Raw genomic sequence first — 21719 nt, 5'->3', positions numbered from 1 at the left:
TGGCTGGGACTATGCAAGCCAATATATTTGGAATGCACGAACTCCTTTCAATGGATAAATTCTCCCTAGAGCCCAGTTGAACCACAAAGAATGCCAACACAAGCTGAAATTGGGGATCCATTGACAAATTCTTCTTAACACTTTTACATATTTTTCTTTTATTTTTCCCTCATCCCTAAGGAGAACCATCATTTTCACCTCTTACTACAAAAGGTCTTTTATATCATACCTAACCCATGAGCCTCATCCTCGACTCTTCCCTCCTACTTTCACATCTATATCATTTCTGTTTCATGGTTGTGTGAACACAAATAGAAAAAAAAATACTAAGGAAATACATAGAAGTAAAGAATGGCATGGAATTTCTGTAGGCTAGCCTGAGTTATACTATCAACTTTAACTTGGAGATCCATAAAGAACACAAGAAATCTTTGATCTAACTTTTTTTTGGCACTGAGCATGGCATACAACTACATCTGACCAAGTATATGTGTAATAAATGTGGGAAGCACGTGAAAGACTCTGAGCTTGGAAGCAGTTCTTACCCTGTTTTCAGGGAGAGCAATGCATCATCTACACCCCTCTGGTTGAACTTGCCCATGTAGGCGTGCATTTCGGCATAGTTATTGCGAATGTTCCTTTCTGTGCTGCCATTGGGCACAGTCCCAAAGCGAAAAGGGGGTGAGAAGTCATTAGGTCTCTGGAACTGGAGAGAGAAATAGAAAGAGAGAGTGAAGAGACAGTAAGTTAGCATGAGTGGATTCATAATGGAAGAGACCCAACTATAATTCACCAAATACATGAGCCCTCACTTAGGAGCAGCAACTGTTATCTGAAAGTGGATTTCAATTCAGCTCCATTTAACACATATTGTTGAAAGGTTTCTATTTGTCCAGCCCTGACTTTAATCTATAATCCTTCCGTGTTCCTTTCATGTATACTGCTCAATACCAGTAATGATGGGCCAAAAAGGAATGTACTGATAGCTTAACTGCAGTGGACTAGTCACCTTTATCTCTGAAAATTATGTAAAATCTGTATTTAGTCCTCTTCATTTGAGGCCTAAAAACAATATCATTTCATTCTTAAGGCTATAGACCTTAGTGAGGCAAGCTATGTTGTAATCTTAAAGATAATTTACAAGTATCAGACATATTTTGCTAAGAAATTTTCTCTTGACCTTCCCTGATGTGCTCAAAGCTCATATATACCCCATATGAGTTTCAGGATAAATTGTAAAATCAAAGACAATTTTAATTATGTTCCTCCCCTTGCTTAAGAACAGAGAGTAGATCTCCAGTGCCTATCATAATAAAGCAAAGCCTCTTGGATATTCACCCTTATTACATCAGCTTTATTTCTGCTATTACCCCACAATGAGTAAGTCTTTATGTTGCTTCCTGAACACATAATTTGTTCATTTGTATCTTCACAGCCTTGTACAGTCTATCTCCTCAGCATAAACTTATCTTTCTCTCTAAGCCAATTCATGTCCTTCATTTCAAAATATAACTTAAAATAATGTCTTCAGGATACCTTCTGTGAATTTTTTCTTCCATCAAGTCTACCCTAAGGTCACCCAATAGTACTTGTTATTCTTGTTTTAGATCTTGTAACTCACACTACAGATTCAATTACTCTCTAAATGTGCTGGCTAACTTATAAGAACTTGCCTCTGATGTAGTTATTAAGTTTAAGCTTGAGATGGAAACAGATAAGGATTTTTGAAGACCAGTTCTGCCATTTACCACTATCTGACCTTGGGCAAGTAACAGAAACCCTTTGGACATCATTTTCATTTGTGAGAAGAAGGCAGTGCCAACTTTTCAAGATTGTTGTGAGGATTAAATTATATAATGTATGAGAAGTGCTTGGCACAGAGCGCATGCTCAATAAATGTTCCCTTATTTTATTTTTCATTCATGTGGTATCTTCTGCATTTCCTGGTAAACTTCTGGCTCCTTAAGGTTTCCATTCTGTTAGTACAGCAGTGATCATATAGAACAGAGATTTTCAACCAGTGTGCCGCGAGAGGATCTTAGGTATGCCATGAAAATTTTTAAAGATCATTAATTAAATTATTTTCAAAAGAAGTTCAAAGGACAGCAAGTATATTATTTTCTTCTTTTTTTGATTAATATAATCTAAGCGTGCCACAGATATATTCAAAGACATTCAGCTACAGGTTAAAGTGTGCTGTGAGATAAAGGTTGAAAAACACTGATATAGACTATGAGCAGAGTGGCTCTCCTGTGCCCTGGCATAGAAAATATGATAACAATATTTAAAGTCCTCTTGTTTTTAATGCAATACCATTAGCTTTGGAAATATATTTGAAAGTCTATGCTGCCAATTCAAGAGATCTCTGAACCTTTGGAATTGCCTGGGCTTAGAAGCAATTCTCCTTCTCAGAATAGTGAGGTTTCAGGGACTACAAAGTATCATAGCATCAGGAACTATAAATGCCAACTTAGCTGCTCGGTGTTGGCCATAGTTGAAAGTAGAGTCATCAGTGGTGTAAGGAAATCTATGGTACATCAAAAAACTCCTACTTGCTCTCTGAAAAAGCACAGTGCTTATTGCCATTAAGAGATTTTTTTTTTGTTATTTTTAAAGTGAATAAAGATTCTTAGAGTAAAAAATTTTAGATCTGAATGGGCCACTCAAGGTTGACTAGTCCAAACCTTTCATTTTACGATAGGTAAGTTACTTGTTTAACATCACACAGTGACAGTGGTGGCTAACACTTCCAGGGCTCCAGTGGCCTAATTAACAGTGACCCCTCACTGTCCCCATCAGATAGCAAGTTTAAAATAATCAGAGATATGCTTCATTGAGAGATAGACATCAGAATGCTTTGTACATCACTACCAAATAAAACATTTTAGATGTTTGAAGAAAGATATTCAACAAATCAAGAGTAGAATAGATACTATGGTCTATGGTAGAGAGTAATTTGCTCTCTTTAATCAGTAATTCTTTCACTTTGCTAACACAATGAAATTGGTGCTCACCATAACTAAAATATTCTATGTCTCAAAGTATTTTCTGAAACATGGATGAAAGTTGTAATCATGTCCAATATAATTCTAGTATAAATTATTATGGTCTAAGTTTTTTGAAAGTTCACAATCTATGCAAGGTGTATGCAGCCATTTCCTTTTATTAACCACATGTAATCCAATGCCCAGAATGCCTCACTTCCTGATGAAGCTACATTATGGAATGTTTCCATACAGCCCTATAGAAACTTTTAACTTTAAATTATTTTTAGATTCTAGATGCTATTTTTTAACTGTATCCCTGAATCACTAAAAACTGAAGAAATGATAAAGGATCTAGCATAGCCAAGAAAACTTTGAAAAAGAAGAACACAATTAAAAGACTTATGTTACCTGACTTTAAGATTCATTCTTAAACTACAGTAATTATGACAGTGTATTATTAGCATAGAGATAAAGAGATCACTGGAACAGAACAGAGTGCCCACTAATAGATTCATACACAAATGTGCAAAGGCAATTCCATGGAGAGAGGATAGTCTTCAACAAATATTGTCAGAACAATTAGATATCCATATTAAAAAAAAAAGAACTTCATTTCACACTTCACAAGATACTAGAAATTAACTCAAAGTAGATCATATACCCAAAATGTAAATTCTAAAATTACAAAACTTCTAGGAGAAAATAGAGGAAGAAATATTTGTAACCTTGAGATAGACCAAGATTTCTTAGATACAACACCAAAAACACAATTGACGCTCCCCCCCCACCAAAAAAAAAATATAAAAGATCAATTGGACTTCATCAAAATCAAGGAACTTCTCTTTGAAAGATGCAGTTAAGGTCATAAAAAATAAGCCACCAACTGGGAGAAAATATTTGAAAATAAATTGAAACTATTAAAAAGCTAATGGAATTAGATAATAACATAGCAAAACTTAAAGCATTTTCCATAAGAAAATAATCAGAGAAACCAACCAATCAGTAATGTAACAATAAGAAAGCATAATCCTACAGAATGCACTGATCCTGGGGACAGAATTCCAACTCTGCCTCAAGCCAGCTGCATGAATGTGGGTAAGTTATTTAAAATTGCAGAACCTTACTTTTCCAGAAGTATTTTTTAAATAAGTAAGATAATATAATTTTTAAAAACACTTATCACTATATCTGGCACATGGTAAATTCTCAGAATTCTTAGTTGCTTCAGTGGGGATGAAGTTTTAATATCGAAAATTGTCCTATATAAGGTAATGTTCCCTAAAATTGAAAAATCTTGTTCTCTAATTTGCTCTTTAAACTAGGTCAGTCTGGGGGACAACAGGGAGTGCACATTGCCCCAGAATTAGCTAAAGCAGTGAGCTTGCCTTTTCCTTTGAAAATTCTTGACCCAGCTTGGTAAGATCTGTGAACTTTAAATAAAACATGTTTTTTTTAAAAACTGCCATTGGAACTTGAATTTTACTAAAATTCTCATCCACGGAGAACTATATGTTTAGGCAGGTCTGGGGGAATAAGTTAAAAAAAAAAATCTTCCAAATATTTTGATGCTTTCAATACATGCTCTTGTAATAAAACCTACCCCAAGTTGTAAGGCATTATATGGCACTTGTTTAACCTGAATGCTAATCAATGCTGTCTAGGGACCTAGGAAGGAAAAAAATCTACCACTGGCAAGAAACAGAAAGTCTTAAAGTCCGTAGAATAAAGAGGACCCTGAAAAACAATTACAAAAAAATTTTTTTTTGAAATCTCAATATGAGAAGGGACAAAGTAAAAGGGCTTCAAGAGAGATGGGAAAACCGTGATTTGCTGAATGAGTAAGTCTGGAAGGCCCACAGAAACATTATGTGACAGCTGTGATCAGCACGCAGTAATTCTCTACTAAAAAGGCAAAGAAGGATGTTAGTATGAGGTAACTGAGGAAATTACTTGAAATTAATAGTAATACTTCCATTACTCAACAACCAATAGGAAAGGGCAAAGGTGCCTGGAGGCAGAGACCAAGGAAAAATTTACAAACAATTCAAGAGATACCCACTTCCAACTCTTTTTGGAAGTGATCTAAGCTTTCTCTTTGTTCTAAAATGAAACTTCTCTTTGTTATACTAAAGCTTGTGCAAAGTTATTTTTGCTTTCTATTCCTGCTGCCTGTGCTGCTCCAGTTTCACCTTTGGTTTCTACACACTTCCACTTTTGATTCATCCATGCTTTACTTGAACTTTCTAGATCTGTTGAGTAATCAAACCAGGCCAACTGGGGGGTTCAGAAAAACAGTATATCAACAATTGGATTAAAACACTCAGTCTTATTTCAAAGTAGGGAAATTTGTACAGTACTCTTCGTACTTCCTTGGATCTATAATATTTTTCTAGGCATCAATAAGATTGGTACTATCAAAATATAGATTGGTATAGGTAAATACTGCCAAAGGAAAGGATTTGAGGTCAGTCCCATTTCATAGATGAGGAAACCCATGCCCTAAAGAGGTCAAGTAGGTTGTTCAAGGCCACATGTGCAGCAGGAGGATAAACTGAGACTGGCCTTCTGGGTACTGAGCCTTCCTATTGCCAGCACAAATACTAGCAGAATAGTCCAACTGCCCACTGGAGACTGAAACCACATGCTGTAAGTGAAGCCACACAATGAGGGCATCCTTCTTTTTCTGAAAACTTAAATGCCAATTCACACCCTTCCCACTGAATACAGCACATGGCTTCTAGCAATGACTGTAAGCACAGACTCACACAAGGGCAAAATAATGCCAGAATGTTAAGAGAACTGTAATCTCACTTGATCCTCCTGGAGAGCGGCAGGGAATAAGAATTCAACCCTCTGTGCTGCTCACAGCATCATCTCAGCTTCCATCATAATGACCTCAAACTGAATTAGTCTCTGCAGTTGCACAAGGAGGAAGGTTCCTGAAGGTAGGTGTCATGGACCCTGACCCTACCAGAGATTCATGGACTCTAGGGCCCTGGGCTGCCACCACCCCACTAGAGAGTCAAGGGGAAAGGAAACAAGTCAGGGAAGTGGGGATCTGTTCCATTTTAAAAATGATTTTATAATATAATATAATATGTACAATCAATGTTTATTTTCCTATGTATTAGTTCATTAAAAATAGCCACTCTTATTTAACATCTTCATATATGCGAGGAATAAGTTACACTATCTCTTTTAACTATAACAATTAAAATCCATTAATTCATTTGGCAAATATTTACTGAGCATCTATTAGCATAGAACATTATATTAGGTACTAAAGCTACAAAGATGAAAAAGATCAGATCCTGTTGTCAAGGAGTTTACATACCAGAGAGTCAGAAATGTAAACATTTGTTCAGTTTTTAAATTTGTGTGTGTGTGTGTGTGTGTGTGTGTGTGTGTGTAGAGACAGGGTCTTGCTGTGTTGTTCAGGCTGGCCTCAAGCTCCTGGCCTCAATTCTCTCACCTCAGCCTCCCAAAGTGGTAAGATTACAGGTGTGAGCCACTGCACCTGGCCCTCATTCAGTTTTTCGCTCATTCATTCATTTATTCTTTCTTTTGTATAAACACTTAGCAAGCATTTATTGGTAATTATCATGTATAGACAAGATTCTGAGTGCTAGAAATGCAATATTGCAGAATATGATTTTGCCTTTGAGGAGTTCACATGGGTGGGGGACAGAAAAGAAGCCTTTAAGGGGTGGGGCATGGGGCAGAAAAGAAGCCTTTAAGTAAAAATTTGGTGGATTAAAGTTAGCGACCAATTTGTTGCCATTCTATGACAAAGAGGTTTATATCCCCTACCCTGATTCTGGGCTGCCCTAGGTGATTTGCTCAACCAGTAGGTGTGGCATCAGTGACATTCTAGAACTTCTAAGGCTAGGGCAAATGAAGCTTGGAAGCTTGTACCTTGGCCTCTTAGAACTTTGCTCTGAGAGAATCGGCCCACCGATTCCGAAGAATGCAAGGAGTCCAACCACCCTGAAGCCAACATGCCAGAGACACTACCTATAGGAGCTTCTGTCCATTGTCCCAGCTGAGCCCTGACTTCCAGCCAAGCCAGCCAGGACACATGGCATAAAGTAAAGCCATTATGGGCCCTCCAGCCCAGCCCAGCACCCAGCTGAATATCAAGTGACTTCTATTGATACCACATAATAGAAGAATCACTTGGCAAACACCTACCCAAATACCTGATCCACAAAATGGTGAAATATAGGCTGGCATGGAGAATCATGTCTGTAATCCTAGCACTTTGGGAAGCCAAGGCAGATGAATCATCTGAGCTCCAGTGTTCTAGACCAGCCTGAGCAAGAGTCAGACCCTGTCCCTACTAAAAATACAAAAACTAGCCAGGAGTTATGGAGGGTGCCTGTAATCCCAGCTACTGAGGCAAGAGGGATCACTTGAACCCAGGAGTTTGAGGTTGCCGTGAGCTATGACACCACAGCACTCTACCCAGGGTGACAGAGTGAGTCTCTGTCTCGGAAAAAAATAAAAAAAGTGAAATACAATGAAATGGTTTCTGCTTCAAGCCACTAAGTATTGGGGGGCAGTTTGCAGTGCAGCAGTAGGTAGGGAACGGACGATTTCAAATAGTGAAAATGAAGAACTGGGAAGAACTGGGTTTTTTCCATGACTTAGCAATCATGAGGTGGGAGGATGGGCGGAGGGAGGGTGATTGGTGGGATTACAGCTACGGTGCATCTTACAAGGGTACATGTGAAACTTAGTAAATGTAGAATGTGAATGTCTTAACACAATAACTAAGAAAATGCCAGGAAGGCTATGTTAACCGGCATGATGAAAATGTGTCAAATGGTCTATAAAACCAGGGTATGGTGCCCCATGATTGCATTAATGTACACAGCTATGATTTAATAATAAAATAAAATAAAATAATAAAATGCAAAAAGAACTGTGAAGAAATTGAAACAGTGTAACAGGATAAAGAGTGACTGGTAGGAGAATAAGCTTAGATCGGCTGTCCTAAAAAGGCCTTTCTGAGAAGGTGGCATCTGAACTGAGACCTAAGTGATAAGAGGGAATAGGATGACCAGAGAAAATTGTACCAAGCCCTGAAAATAGCAAATGCCCAGCCCTGGGGACAAGCTTGGTGTGACTAGGGGACAATGAACAACATGACGGGTGCTATGAGCAGCCGTGCCCATGAGGCAGTGGGAGCCCAGAGCAAAGGGGCTGAGATTTAACCATTTAGACAAGAGGAGCAAAGTGCTTCGAGATGGAGACAACAGTCTGTTCAAAGACACAGGACAGTGAGAGAGCCTGGGCATGAGTGGAGACCACAAGCAGCTTGTCATTGTCAGAGCCTTACAGATATGGCCATGGTGACAGGAGGCTGACACAGCCAAAGAGGAGGCAAGCCATGAGTCACAAAGAAAGTTGAATTCTGTGGAAAGAAGTTCAGAGTTCATAATCTAAGGGCTGAACAACAGCAGAGTTCCTGGAGCCAGGTGGCCTGAGCTGAAATCCCAGCTCTGCCACTTGATAGCCGTGTCACCTCAGTCAACTCACAGAAGCATCATAAGACGTGTTTCTGTTTTCCAAAAGTACAAAAGATGAACCGTACACCACTAGCTAACCATACAAGGCCACAGAGGTGCATACTACTTGCCACAGACATTCCAAAGGAGCAAGGCCGCAGCCAGCCTGTGCTTTCTGGAAGACTTGAGGGAGTCAGATTGAAGCTGCCAGCAAGGTTGGGTTGGATTTGGAAGAGTGGAGATGGGGAGTTACCATCACGTCACACTAGAAGAACCCTCAGCTTTAAGATTCTTCCTCCAATCTAGTTAGTTTTCAGCGCAAAAGGGAGGAAATATATTTGTACAGAAGTCTGAGGTCATGGCACCAGGAGAAGAGCAGGTTCTAAAACCAAAACCACCCTAAATGCTGATGGCGTCCAGTTTGTCATTCTGACTACCAGACAAGGCCATCTCTGGCTCAGCCATCACTTAGTGCTAGGAGGTTAAGTAGAGTTAGATCTGCTGAGTGACAGTGTGCAAATGAAATATCTCCACTAAAATGAGAGTGGCAAGAAATTGCCTTCTTAGGTAGTTGGCTACACTGAAAAATGGTTCTTCTTTTTCAATCTGCATCCAATCAGCATATGCAGATTAGGACAAGCCAGTGTTGTGACCTTGAAGAGATGGGTGTTACACATGCTCTTTTCAGGGATTCAGAGATATAGAATCGGGGGACTTTGTCTTCAAAGCTTGACAATCTCACATGTAAATATTCACTCCATTACTTCTGATTTTACATTTGCATCACAAAAAGAATCAATGGCCAAATGTTATTCATCTGTTCCAGGCACCCAAGAGAAAAGGTGAGAAGACTTAGGAGGCAAGTGCAGTTTTTGGCCTGGGCCAGAACATCAGAGTTCTGAGAAGACTACCTTTTTACCTATGCAGCACCCTTCTGTTATCATTATTATTACTGTTGTCGCTCTATTTTATATTTGAATAGTACTTTTTAATTATTGACTTCATTGTCATCAGTATTATTACTAATGTGCAAGTCTGTGACTTTTAACCATGTATAGAATCTTGCAGTCATGACCACAATCAAGATACAAAACAGTTCCATCATTCACAAAACCCCCTTGTGCGACTCCTGCATAGTTACACCCTCCCTTTGCTCTTAACCTCTAGCATCCACTGATCTGTTCTGTCCCTTATAGTTTTGTCCCAGAGTTTTTCCAGAATGTCATATAAATGTAATTCTCTAGCATGCAACCTTTCAAGACTGGCTTTTTTTACCTTTGATAATACTGTTGAGATTCATCGGGGCTTTTGCATGTATCTGTAGAGCATTTCTTATTATTGTTGAGTAGTATTCTATTGTATGAACACACCGGTTTGTTTATCCATTTATCCCTTGAAGGACATTCAGGTTACTTTCAGTTTGGGGAAATTATGACCAGAGCAGCTATTAAACATTCATGTACAGGTTTTTATGTGAATGTAAGTTTTTATTTCTCTAAGGTAAGTACCAGGAGTGAGAGTGATGAGTCCTATGCCTCCTGCTCCCAAAATCTTTTCACATCTCTTCTTTCATTTGATCTTCCTAATTTTTTCAGGAAGTATAAGGCAAGTATAGCCACTGTTATTACCTTCATTAGTCCAGGGGTGTTGCATCCAAGTATGCTGCCTGCTACTAAATCATTCTGTATTATTATCCTATGGCCCAACTAGGGTGAAGTGCATGTGTGACTTCAGACTCTGCACACTGTCTGAAGAGCAGAGGAAGTGACTGGAGAGAATGGCTTCTCTCCTTTTCTGCTGGGATCCCTTGCTGGGTCCAGAGGGGGAAGCAGAGGTCAGGTGAAAGCACAAAGAGAAGACTCTGTAAGAACATGACCTCCGGTGTCGCCTGTGGCTCAACAGAGTAGGGCGCAGGCCCCATATGCCAGAGGTGCTGGGTTCAAAACCAGCCCAGGCCAAAAAAAAAAAAAAGAGAACATGACCTCCTTCACTATCCCAAGGCCAATGAACGCTCATGACAGATATGAAAAGGAGTTAGTCTGTGCTTACATTCAAGGGATGATTTAATAGTAAACCAGTAAGTGTATACATGGTTTACAGACTTAAAGATTTAAGTTTGAATCTGAGCTCTACCACTCATTAACTGTGTGACTTAATGAACAAGCTGCTTAGCTGCAGAATTGGATTTTAACAATGTTCCAAGAGGAGAAATAAGGTACAGCATCCCATTACAAATCCTTCATTTCAAAACATAGGGTCCAGAGTAGCCATCCAAGACCCTGACCATGAAATAGCCCACTGGTTATCTAATATGGATATCATGGCAGATTAGAAAGTTCTGGAATGGAAGTGGGAGGAATAATTATTTTTACCTTTCATTATAAATTATTCATTGAAGAGAATATTGTTCAAATTCATTCAAAGGAGGCAATAAAATTATGATAACAATAACAATATAGAATGTAGTTAGAAGATCCAGGTACGTAATAACAGTGCCAAAATTAGCTCGGTTCTCTTCCTGTGCCTCTGATGAACCTGATGACATTTGCTACCTCAGAAAGTGAGTTAGCATATAATAAGCATTCAACACCCAGTGTTTTTTTCTCCCTTTTCTCCTTGTATTAACATCAGTGTCGTAATTGTCCAGGGTAACAAACATACTTAGTTAGCATATGAAGAAATCTGCACTTGGATGTGAGCAGGCCAGTAAGACCATGCCATCCTTCTAGGTGTCTTCATAGCTCTGCGTGTTGAGTTGCTGGGGTAGGAGGCCCTTGCCTCTCTGAGTGCAACATGGAGCTGGGCTGCGGCACTGGATCTCAGGGGAGGAGGGTAGGAAGGAGCCTGGAGCTCCATCCCCTGTCACTGCCCTCCTGCTGTGGCAGAAAAAACAGCTTGCAGAACATAACATGCCAGTATTTTGGATTCCTGGAATTCAGTTAATTATCAGTTTTCCTCCCAGGGATGATCTTAATAAACAGCAATCATTTCTTTTGTGTTTTATAAAATTCGCATCTATAAGCCTTAATAAATATTTCCTGAAATATTTTGTAAAATCAGATAATAGCATCATATTGCATGCTAACTAGCTGAGTTTTGGTCCCTGAGCCAGTGGAGCCAAGCAGATGGGTTTATTTCTATATTAACTATATTAACTTTACCACGTCATAACATGTACCCTGGAGTTTTAGGTGATTGGCAAAGCCTATGTCTGGCCATAAAATATCATCAATACATGTTTAATGGGCATAAACCAAGTATAAGTCACTGAGTTCTGAAATGAAATAAGGCAACAGATACGATCTCTGCTATTACAGTTCAGCTGGAAATAATAATGATGATATTAATATAATGTCACCAGCAGCTAATGGTTCTACAGCACTTGCTACGTACAATTTACATATAATAACTCATTAATCTTCTCATCAGCCCTGTGATGTAGGCATTATTACCCCCATTTAATGGACAAGGAAACTAATGCACAGATAATAACGAACAAGGCTATACAGTTAGAAACTAGCAGAGCAAGGATTCAAAGCCAGAGTCCTCGCATTTAACTATAAAACACATCACAGGGTTCTGTGCACACAGAACAGACCCTCATTACCCTTGTGTGGAATAAAGAATTCGATGACTGAACCAGCGTGCCAATGACAGTGGGAGGTGAGGAAGGCGAGGACTATGGAAATTCAAGGGGAGCAGAGATTGTCAGGACAGGATGGGGTCGCAGGTCCTCCCTCCACTGAGGAGGCAGAAGCAGAGCCAACTCCTGCAGACTGTCCAAGATTGGGACAAACAAAGGGGTTGCGGAGGGCAGTCGGGGCAAGCAGAACAGCACGAGCAAGGAGGCAGAGGGACACGGGCACAGCCTCTGCACTAATGTTGGAAGGAATGTTCGTACCTGTAAACGTGGAACACTAATTTGGTACCTAGACAGAAACCACAGTGTGAGCATGAGGAACATTCAAACTGAGAAAGGACACGAGGTAGACCCCAGGCTGCCCAGGTGTGATTATTATGGAGTTAAAGCAGCATGACTTGAAGGACAGAGAGGCCAGAGAAGGGACGTTCACTGGAAAAGCACAAACAGCCTGGACTATCTTCAGGGGGAAATAATGGGGGGAATAAACGCAAAGGATATTAGAGCGGAAGCCTTGACAGAATCTAGATCTGCTTATGGATGTATTCAGAAGAATGAAGGAGGGCAGGGTGCAGACCTGCCCTCAAGCTCCTGTCCAGCCTTCTCTCTCACTCCCTCCTCAGCAGCCACCCTGGCCCTCCTATAGTTCTTAGCACTGCCAGGTAAGCTCCTGCCTTAGCATGTTTCCTATCTCCAAAGTCCCAGATAGCCACATATATTGCTCCCTAACTGGCTTCGGCCCAGACATAAGTGCCTTTTTATTTTCTTCCTTCTTTCCCTTTAGAACAGTGATTCTCAACTTTCCTAAAGCTGAACCCTTTAATACAGTTCCTGAGAGTCGCGACTCACAGGTTGAGAACCGCTGCTGTAGAATGTGATCACTGTTGGATCTCTTGTACCCAGAATGGCACCTGACACTTAGTAGTCTCTCAATTTGAATGAATGAATGAATGACCTACTAGATGAAGCACAAATGTGGATACATTTATTTTATTCAAGACTTTATTCAAAAATGCACTGTTTACTGGTTAATGTATTATGATGCAGCACATAGTTGAGCATTAACATTCCTCATATCTAGGGTTAGTCTGGCATCCCTGGTGAACAAGGAGTTAATTTTCCCTAATGCCAGTTGAGGACACTTTTTCTGGCACCTTCTCCATTTTTCCTTGAAAAAAAGAATATATCAGATTGAAATCCCACAAGAGCTTGTCAGATCTAGGACTTGACAAAGCCTATGAATATTTCTTTGGCACCAAAAATGTGACAGAGTTAGAGATAATTATGATAACATGGAGATGAAATGAAGTAATAAAAACAGAGGCATTTGAGTTTTATCCGTAAGTCATCCTGTGTGTGACAGGTGGCCTTGGTCATGCTCCTTTAACCTTTTTTTAGGCAAGACTGTTACAAAGAGGTGTTCATACCATCCACTCCACTCCACCTCAGGGACCAGCCTGGGAGAGCATAAGGGATTGTTTCAGATGTTTTATTAAAGCTATGGGTGCTAGAAGGAGAAATGGCCTTTAAAGAAGATTTCAAGTGAAGGATACAGGTAGACTCAGCATGAAAACTGGGATTTTGAAGCTGTACCAGAAGCTCCAGAAGCTCATATAATTTAGAGGTAATACTGAAGGTCACTACCAAGATTTCCATGTGCATGATACCCAATAGATGCAGGGGAACTCCAGTTATCAGCATGACCCCCAAGGTTCTAATGCAATTCCAACATTTCCACAATCATGAATCTGGGGTCAGGGGAGGACTGCCAAAAGCTGGGAAGAGCCTTGGGGGAGTGAGGATGGAGGAAAAGGCAAAGCAGGGGACTGGTGTGCCTCTGCTTCCCTGGCAATCAATCAGATCAGCCAGTTCCAAACTCAGGAATGGAAACGCCAGCATGTGCACACACAGTCACATTGTGACCCATTTACAACACAGCAGAACTTCTTGCTTTGGTCAATAAAGTCAGCTCCATGCATGGGGCGCTCTAGTTTATAGAATGTCAGTGCTGGGAGATCCCACCGTGCATACTGCATTCCCTTCAGGGGTTCACGATGGACCATGCCAGGAGAGGACTCATAATCCTTTGGTAAAAAAACCTACGAATATTTAACTGACACAGCATTTACTCAAACTTATTTTGCCATGGATTTTTGTTTGTTTGTTTTTTTTTTTTTTTTGTAAAGACAGAGTCTCACTGTACCACCCTCGGGTAGAGTGCCGTGGCGTCACACGGCTCACAGCAACCTCTAACTCTTGGGCTTACGCGATTCTCTTGCCTCAGCCTCCCCAGCAGCTGGGACTACAAGTGCCCGCCACAACGCCTGGCTATTTTTCTGTTGCAGTTTGGCCGGGGCTGGGTCCGAACCTGCCACCCTCAGCATATGGGGCCGGCGCCCTACTCACTGAGCCACAGGCGCCGCTCTGGATTTTTGTTTTTAAATATCCTTTGTGTCTCCCAGCACACTCATAGACTATGCAACAGGGTTTGAGAAATGGCAACTGAGCAGCTTCCTTGGAGTACAGAGGAGAAACAGAGGCCTGGGAAGTTCATTACCTATCCAAGACCAAACACTCATTGCCTATTCCTGTCTCCATCTCCATTTTTATTCAGTACCTGCACACCTACTGGGTACCTTCTCTGTGCCAGGAACTGGTAGAGAGTCAGTGGCAAAGTAGGGCAGATGTTTTATTTCTCAATGGTCCTTTAGGGCTCAGAGGAGTCCGGTGTGCCTAAGCCATCCTTAATGGACCTCCAGTTACAATGTTAACACAATTATTATGAGGTGACTGCCAGAAAAGTAAAAAATCTATAACCACGTTGGTAGAAGAATGGAATTTAATTTTTCTAGTTGCCTAAGAGTTAAGCCAAAAAGACTCTTTTACTTCAAACTCTTCTGTTGAAAGTCATTCTAAACTATATTATTAACTGACATTCCATTTTAGGGTTACATTTATTCTTTTTTTTTCAAATATATCCACTTGATTTGGGGGTGTGGATGCTATACAGAAATTTAGATACAATAAATGGTTTCAGAGATAATGTTTAATATGGTACTTATTCCAGGAGAAGTCTAGAAGTGATTGTTACCTTTAATAACAGAGATAGTATATATCCTCTATATAAGCTTGTTTTGCTATCACCTATATCTTTTACCCTCTAAAAGTGGAAAATGTTACAGTCGTTTTAGGGTTAGATGCTTTTTTTTTTTTTTTTTTTTTGTGGTTTTTGGCCGGGGCTGGATTTGAACCCGCCACCTACGGCATATGGGACCGGCGCCCTACTCCTTGAGCCACAGGCACCGCCCTGGATGCTTTTTGTTAAATGAGGATATCTTCCTATGAAAATAAAAAGAGCTTAGCAAATACTTGGCTAATGGAGAAGCCGAGGTCTCACCAGTGGTTCAGCACAGTGCAGGCTTCACACATGCACACACAGGGAGGTCTTCTGTACTCTTCTCATAAATGAGACGAGGTCTACTTGGACATCAAAGAAGTCAAAGTCTTGCCAAATAGGTCCTGACAGAACTTTATAATTTGAGATTTGATAGGCCACAATAATATCACAGATAGAGACCCCATTTATTCAGTTTTTCAGTTTTCTTCTTAAACACCTGCCTAATTTAGATGGTTTGACAGGAATAAGATAAGAAAATTATATCTAGGATTATAAATGTCAAATACTTCTTATCTACATTACCCTCTTTTCTTTCTCTCCTAATCATTGGTTATGAAACTAACATTTGTTTCTCAAATTTAAATGGCTAATAATGAGTGGAAAGTATTGCCTTATACTATGACCACTATATGAATTATATAACTGTCTTCTCATTCATTTATTGACTAAATAACTAATTCATTCATTCTTCAATAAATATTTGAGCCCCTGTATATGTCAGATTCCATTACGGTTACTGCAGATATATCAGTGAATAAACTAGATGAAAATTTTTGCCCTCACTGAGGTTACAATTTAGTGTAGAGAGACAAATATAAATATGTTGAATACTAGTATATCACACCATCTAACATATAATTTCCATTAATGTAAGAAAGACAGAAGGACAGGGAAGAGTAAACTTATTTTAGATCCTTTTCCAAAGTTTATATCAGATATTCATCTGGTGGCCTGAAGTTTAGACTGGAAACTCTTGTCTTTAACAATATACCATCTGTAAGTGCCTTCCTCTCTGAATTTAGCCCCAATCACATGGTCTGATGTGAATCAGAACAATCAGTTCAAGTTTGCATCAGTTAAATATATCAAAATTTATTTTTCCACTTAAAATCCGAGGTCTTTTTCATCCCAGGCTAGAAGAGGAGACTGTTTCTAGAGTAAGCAAATGGGCTAAAGTGATAGGATGCTGGTAGAATAGATTGCTTTTGAATTGCAACACGTATTTGGGAAAATAATTCTATATGAGTCAATTTTTCACTTTCATTTTAAAAATCCTAATTATGGAGAAATACACTCATTAATGGGGATATTTTTTCATCTATCTATTAAATAGTAGGAAGTTACTCAAACGATTTCTTATTGAGTTCCATGATAATTCTATTAAGAGAGCAGACCACTGGATACTCTGAATGGCTCCGAGTTTGTATCATGTTCCCTTTGTCAATGGATTACAGAGAAGCTAGCCTGCTTTAAAATTATTCATGAAATTTCAAATCAGAATTCAATTAGTGGAATGGCCAAAAGTCTCTAGTCCACATCAAAGGAAATGTTTCTCTTTATAAAATAAGAGACCCCTGTCACTAAGTGGTGGGACACTGATGAAAGGATAGACATGACCAACTGATTTGGGAATGTGAGATAGATAACTCAATAAATACACAGGGAAGGGTCTCATTTTCTTTAATATGATGATGGGATGGAAGCCTTGTTCTTTAAATCAAATTGGATCAAATGGCTAACTACTTGTGGAATAAAATTAAACATCAAAACAGTAATTCTGGCATGGTGAAAGAGGATATTTGAAGAATCAAATTCCATTAGGAAGAATATTAAGTGAGTCTCACAGTTACTTGTACTAGAGCAAGAAAGGACAGGAACTAGCTTTATCAAAAGCACAATCAAAAGAGATAATGGAACCTTAGTGGATCACAAGCTGCGCACGTTGGCAACATAGTGCTTCTTTTAAATAAGGAGCCTATAATGAGAAGCTAAAGAGCAATATAGCATGTGGGAAGGACATGGTCAAGCTGTGTTATATAAGATCTGACGATTAAGTTCACAAACTTGCCACCACACACTTACTGTTGACAGTACTGTACAAATAATTCAGTAAGGGTTCATAACCTGGTGTATCGGTGTCTCACAGCTATGTTTTTGTTGATGTGTAACGTTCATTATTGTTGCATGTTTTTGCGTGCTACATGAGAATGTTGGAGCTTGAATTAGAGCAACAAACAAACATTAATTTTTTTGTTAATCTTGGCAAGAGTGGAAATGAAATCAGGAACCTGCTAGTCCAAGTTTATAGGGACAATTCCAAGAAGAAAATAGCAGTGTACAAATGGAGTAAATGTTTTTTGGAGGGGAGAGAAAACGTCACTGATAAAGAGAGGTCGGAGGAGTCAGTAACTAGCAGAACTGATGAAAACTTTGCAAAAATTTGTCAACTTGTGTGTCAAAATCATCAGCTGACTGTGACGAGCATAGCAGACCAAGAAAACATTGACAGAAAAACAGTTGGGAAAATTTTAACTAAAAATCTTGGCATGAGAAAGATGTCTGCAAAAATGGTCCCAAAGAGTTCACTGATGCCCAAAAGCTTGCCAAGACCTTTTGGAGAGGCAAAATGAAATTTTTGGCTGTGTTGCCACTGGTGATGAAACATGGCTGTACCAATACAACCCTAAAACAAAGTGTCAAAGTCCACAATGGAAGTCAGCCAATTCTCCATGACCAAAGAAGTTCTATCAGTTCAAATCCAAGAGTCAAAATGATGTTGCCAATGTTTTTAATATTAGAGGGATTATTCTTTATGAATTTGTACCAACTGGACAAACAGTTAACCAAGTTTAATGTTTGGAAGAGCTGAAAAGACAGGATGAAAAAGTTAGATGGAAATGACCTGAACTTTTTGTCAACAACTCCTGGCTCTTGCATTACAACAATGTACCAGCTCACATAATGCTGTCTATGAGGGAGTCTTTAGCAAGTGTACAAATAGCTGTATTGGGCTCCCTCCTTACTCACCTGATCTGCCCCTCCCAACCCCCATGGCTTTTTTCTTTACCCAAAGATAAGAGAAATACTGAAAGAAAGACATTGTGATGACATGCAGGACATCAAGGGTAATACAACAGCTCTGATGGCCACTCCAGAAAAAAGTTCTAGAATTATTTCAAAGGGTAGACTAGGTGCTGGTGTCCGTGCACAGCTTCCTAAGGCAAGTACTTCGAAGGTGACCATAGTGATATTCAGCAATGAGGTAGGTGACACTTTTTGTAGGATGGGTTCATGAACTTAATTATAAGACCTTAATGTGAGTGGAAGGACATTAGGACCACAGTGTACCCTCTTCTATAATGCACAACTAAAATTTGAGAAAGTTCAGAAAACTATTAAAGGAGAAGGGAGAAAGTCTTATGGTGAAAGGTTAGAAGTCTGGGGTTTATTTAACCTTAAAAGGTTCACCCAAGGAAAATCCTTAACTGTTTTTGTATGTGTACAATACCTCACAGGTTTCCATAATATTTTGGACATGCTTATACTTAAATTATACTCACTATCTGAAATTCAAATTTAAATGGGTACCTTCTATTATTATTTGCTAAATCGGGCAACTCTACTCAATAACTCTATGTTGAACTATCTATTATTATGTATTAGGTATTATGCTAAATGCAAAGAGTATAAAACATTAAAAAGCCAGGTGGATGACACAATAAAGACCTTAGTTCATCCAAAGAACTGAGGAAAGGGGCAGGATTTTGGTAGTAGATGGAGTCCAAATTGAATATGGGGCTTACAAAGAGTAGGGAAGGGTTTCTGGAGAGACTCTTCTAGATGACAAAGACCAGTTTTTGGTCTTTTTATTCCCAGGTCTCTGGGCCTTAGCTACTGGCATGTGGTTGCTGCTAAGGGCTCCTGAGATAGACTGTGTGATTGGATGCTAAGCTCTGCGCTGACAAAAGATCAGAGATAAGGTATTTATGCAGAGCTGTTCTGATTTTCCTATACCCTGTGCCAATAAGCGGTATACAGTAGATCTTCAGGATCTGATGAATGAATAAATGAAGAGTGAGTGAGACTAACAGCAATGAAACCGATTTCCATCCCTCATTTAGAGAACATCATTACATTACAGTTGGATCTCACAGACATGCAGGATAAGGTACATTAATAGGTTGCAGATGTTAAGTGTGAATTGGCCAGGAGGGATCCTAAGCAGCATAAGAGGATGAGAGGAGAAGAAGAGGGTCAGGGACTAAAATCATTAGGACTCAGGCTCTCCCAAACCAACTTGACAGTCTGTGAATTTTCCTAATGGCAGGCGATCATTCAGAGGGTCCATGTTCCTTCATCAGCAGACAGATTATCATAAAGTAGTGACTACTTATGACAATAACAACAAATTTTATTGCTAAATACACTAGTCAAAATGGATATTAATTAAACACTTGGGGATGTTATAATTCTCTGGCTTCATCAATGATTTGCTGTGAAACTAAGGCTCTTCTAAATCTCCAAGAGAACTTGAGGTAGAATAAATTAGGGTTACTTTTCTGAGAGTCTGAGAGAACAGACAGTTCTTTGGCAATTTAGACCCTACCAGCAGGAAAGGGTTTCAAAAAGAGCCAGTTTTTTACTCCTATGAGAAACAGTTTGCTTAGGGTGGTACCCAGTATTCACACAGAATCATATTTGAAGCTCACATTGAAATCATTGTTTCCTATTACAGTGACAGGCAACAGGTACAGATTTAGAAACACTCACTGAGCTCCTTGACATGTGCATAAGAGGATGCCGGGAGCTTCTTCTCAAAAGACCCACAAGATTGGTTATAAAGAGGTACCAGGTTCCTCTTGCCCAACAAGCCATGAAGATGATCTTCATTTAGGCACCCTGAGCTATTTTCAGGGGCTCTAAGCACTGCAGGGTAACTCCCCCATTCTCCCTTTCACTCCTTTTCCAGAGCCCCTCACCCCAGACTCTCACTGAAGTAAGCAACTGTTCGAGGCATGGACAGTGGAAGGAGGACCAGGTGGTGGACCCCAGGGTGGATTCGTGGCAGCCTCTGGCTTTCAGGGCACATATTAATCTTCTGTTAGAAACAGTGTGGGCTTTGTGAGATGAATTCAGAAGCAAACCAGGGGTTGGAAGTAGGATGCAAACATGATATTAATTGTGGACTTAGAATGCATGAAGCACTGTTTATGCACTTAATAAATGGGTAAGTCCTAAATATGCACATCTGCAAAAATGTAACATTCTTATCACCATCTTCTAAATCAGGAGATGAGGCACCTGAGGTTTAGGGAGCTAGCCAGATCACTCTCGCCCTGTCTGATTGTTCTCTTCTTCACAGTAGAGGTGCTATCCGGCCTAACAGGCTTGGGTAAGTAAACGAGATGAAGACTTGAAAGCATCTGGCCCTGGAAATGCCCCCAGTGGTCACTAATGAGGGGTTTGCTCTTTGACACTGTAACTACTGATGTGGTTTTATATGGATGAGGGCCACGGTTGCTAATACTGCAAGAGAACACATAATACAAAAGTTTATTTGTTTTCGGCTTTGAAATGCAATTTTCACCAGGCAGGCGCTAACCTACGAACATGTTGTCCTCAATAGTTCATTTATAAATCAGCTGTTCAGAAATAGAAATACACTTTCCCAGAGAAATAATACTGTAAATGATTGGCTCATTAAAGGCAATTTAATCCATAAGAGAGAACTTTAGTGTTAATATCATTAGAGTATGTTCTGGGAACATTCATTCATTTAACAAACTTCTATAATGTACCAGGCACTGTCCCAGGAGCTGAAGAGACAGCAATATTGAAAGCATGTATGTTGCCTTAAAAAATTTATAATTCAGTGAAGGAAATAGTGTTTGATCAATGATTAAAGTGGATCCTGACAGAAGTGGGTTCAAGCTGTCAGAAGAGGGCAGGTTGGTATCTGGGTTTGGGGCAGAGGCCAGAGATGGGTAACGAAGCAGTGGAAGAAAGGAGAAGACATTGCCTTCGCTTGGGTTCCAGGTTGGCTCTTTCTCCTACTTACTTTCTACATCCATACCCTTCTTTCTGGGTTCTGGTGTGTTCCTAAGCTCCCCTCTGGGGCATCCAAGCCTGATAGCCTCTATGTTCTCAAAATCAAAAGCCCTGTGCTAGAACTTACATTTGATCCCACAATCTACCCACAAGAAAAAGAAATCATTTTTATCATAAGGACATTTGTACTTGAATGTTTATAGCAGCTCCCTTCACAATTGCAAAGACGTAGAAACAACCCAAGTGCCTATCAATACACGAACAGATTAATAAACTATGGTATATGTATACCTTGGAATTCTATTCAGCCCCAAAAATGATGGAGACTTTGTACCTTTTACATTTACCCGGATGGA

At 39.7% G+C, this 21719-nt stretch overlaps 1 protein-coding gene across 1 annotated transcript in view; it reads right to left on the bottom strand.

Moving 5' to 3' along the window:
• The window catches only part of LOC128591998 (glutamate receptor ionotropic, NMDA 2B-like), a 195380-nt gene that overhangs the window by 8627 nt on the left and 165034 nt on the right, over positions 1-21719 (bottom strand). The window contains 1 exon segment of the mRNA XM_053599834.1: positions 546-706. Within this exon segment, the coding sequence (XP_053455809.1) occupies positions 546-706 (161 nt within the window).

Source organism: Nycticebus coucang, chromosome 8, assembly GCF_027406575.1.
Source record: "Nycticebus coucang isolate mNycCou1 chromosome 8, mNycCou1.pri, whole genome shotgun sequence".
NCBI lineage: Eukaryota > Metazoa > Chordata > Mammalia > Primates > Lorisidae > Nycticebus > Nycticebus coucang.
This window is presented reverse-complemented; position numbering and strand designations above follow the sequence as displayed.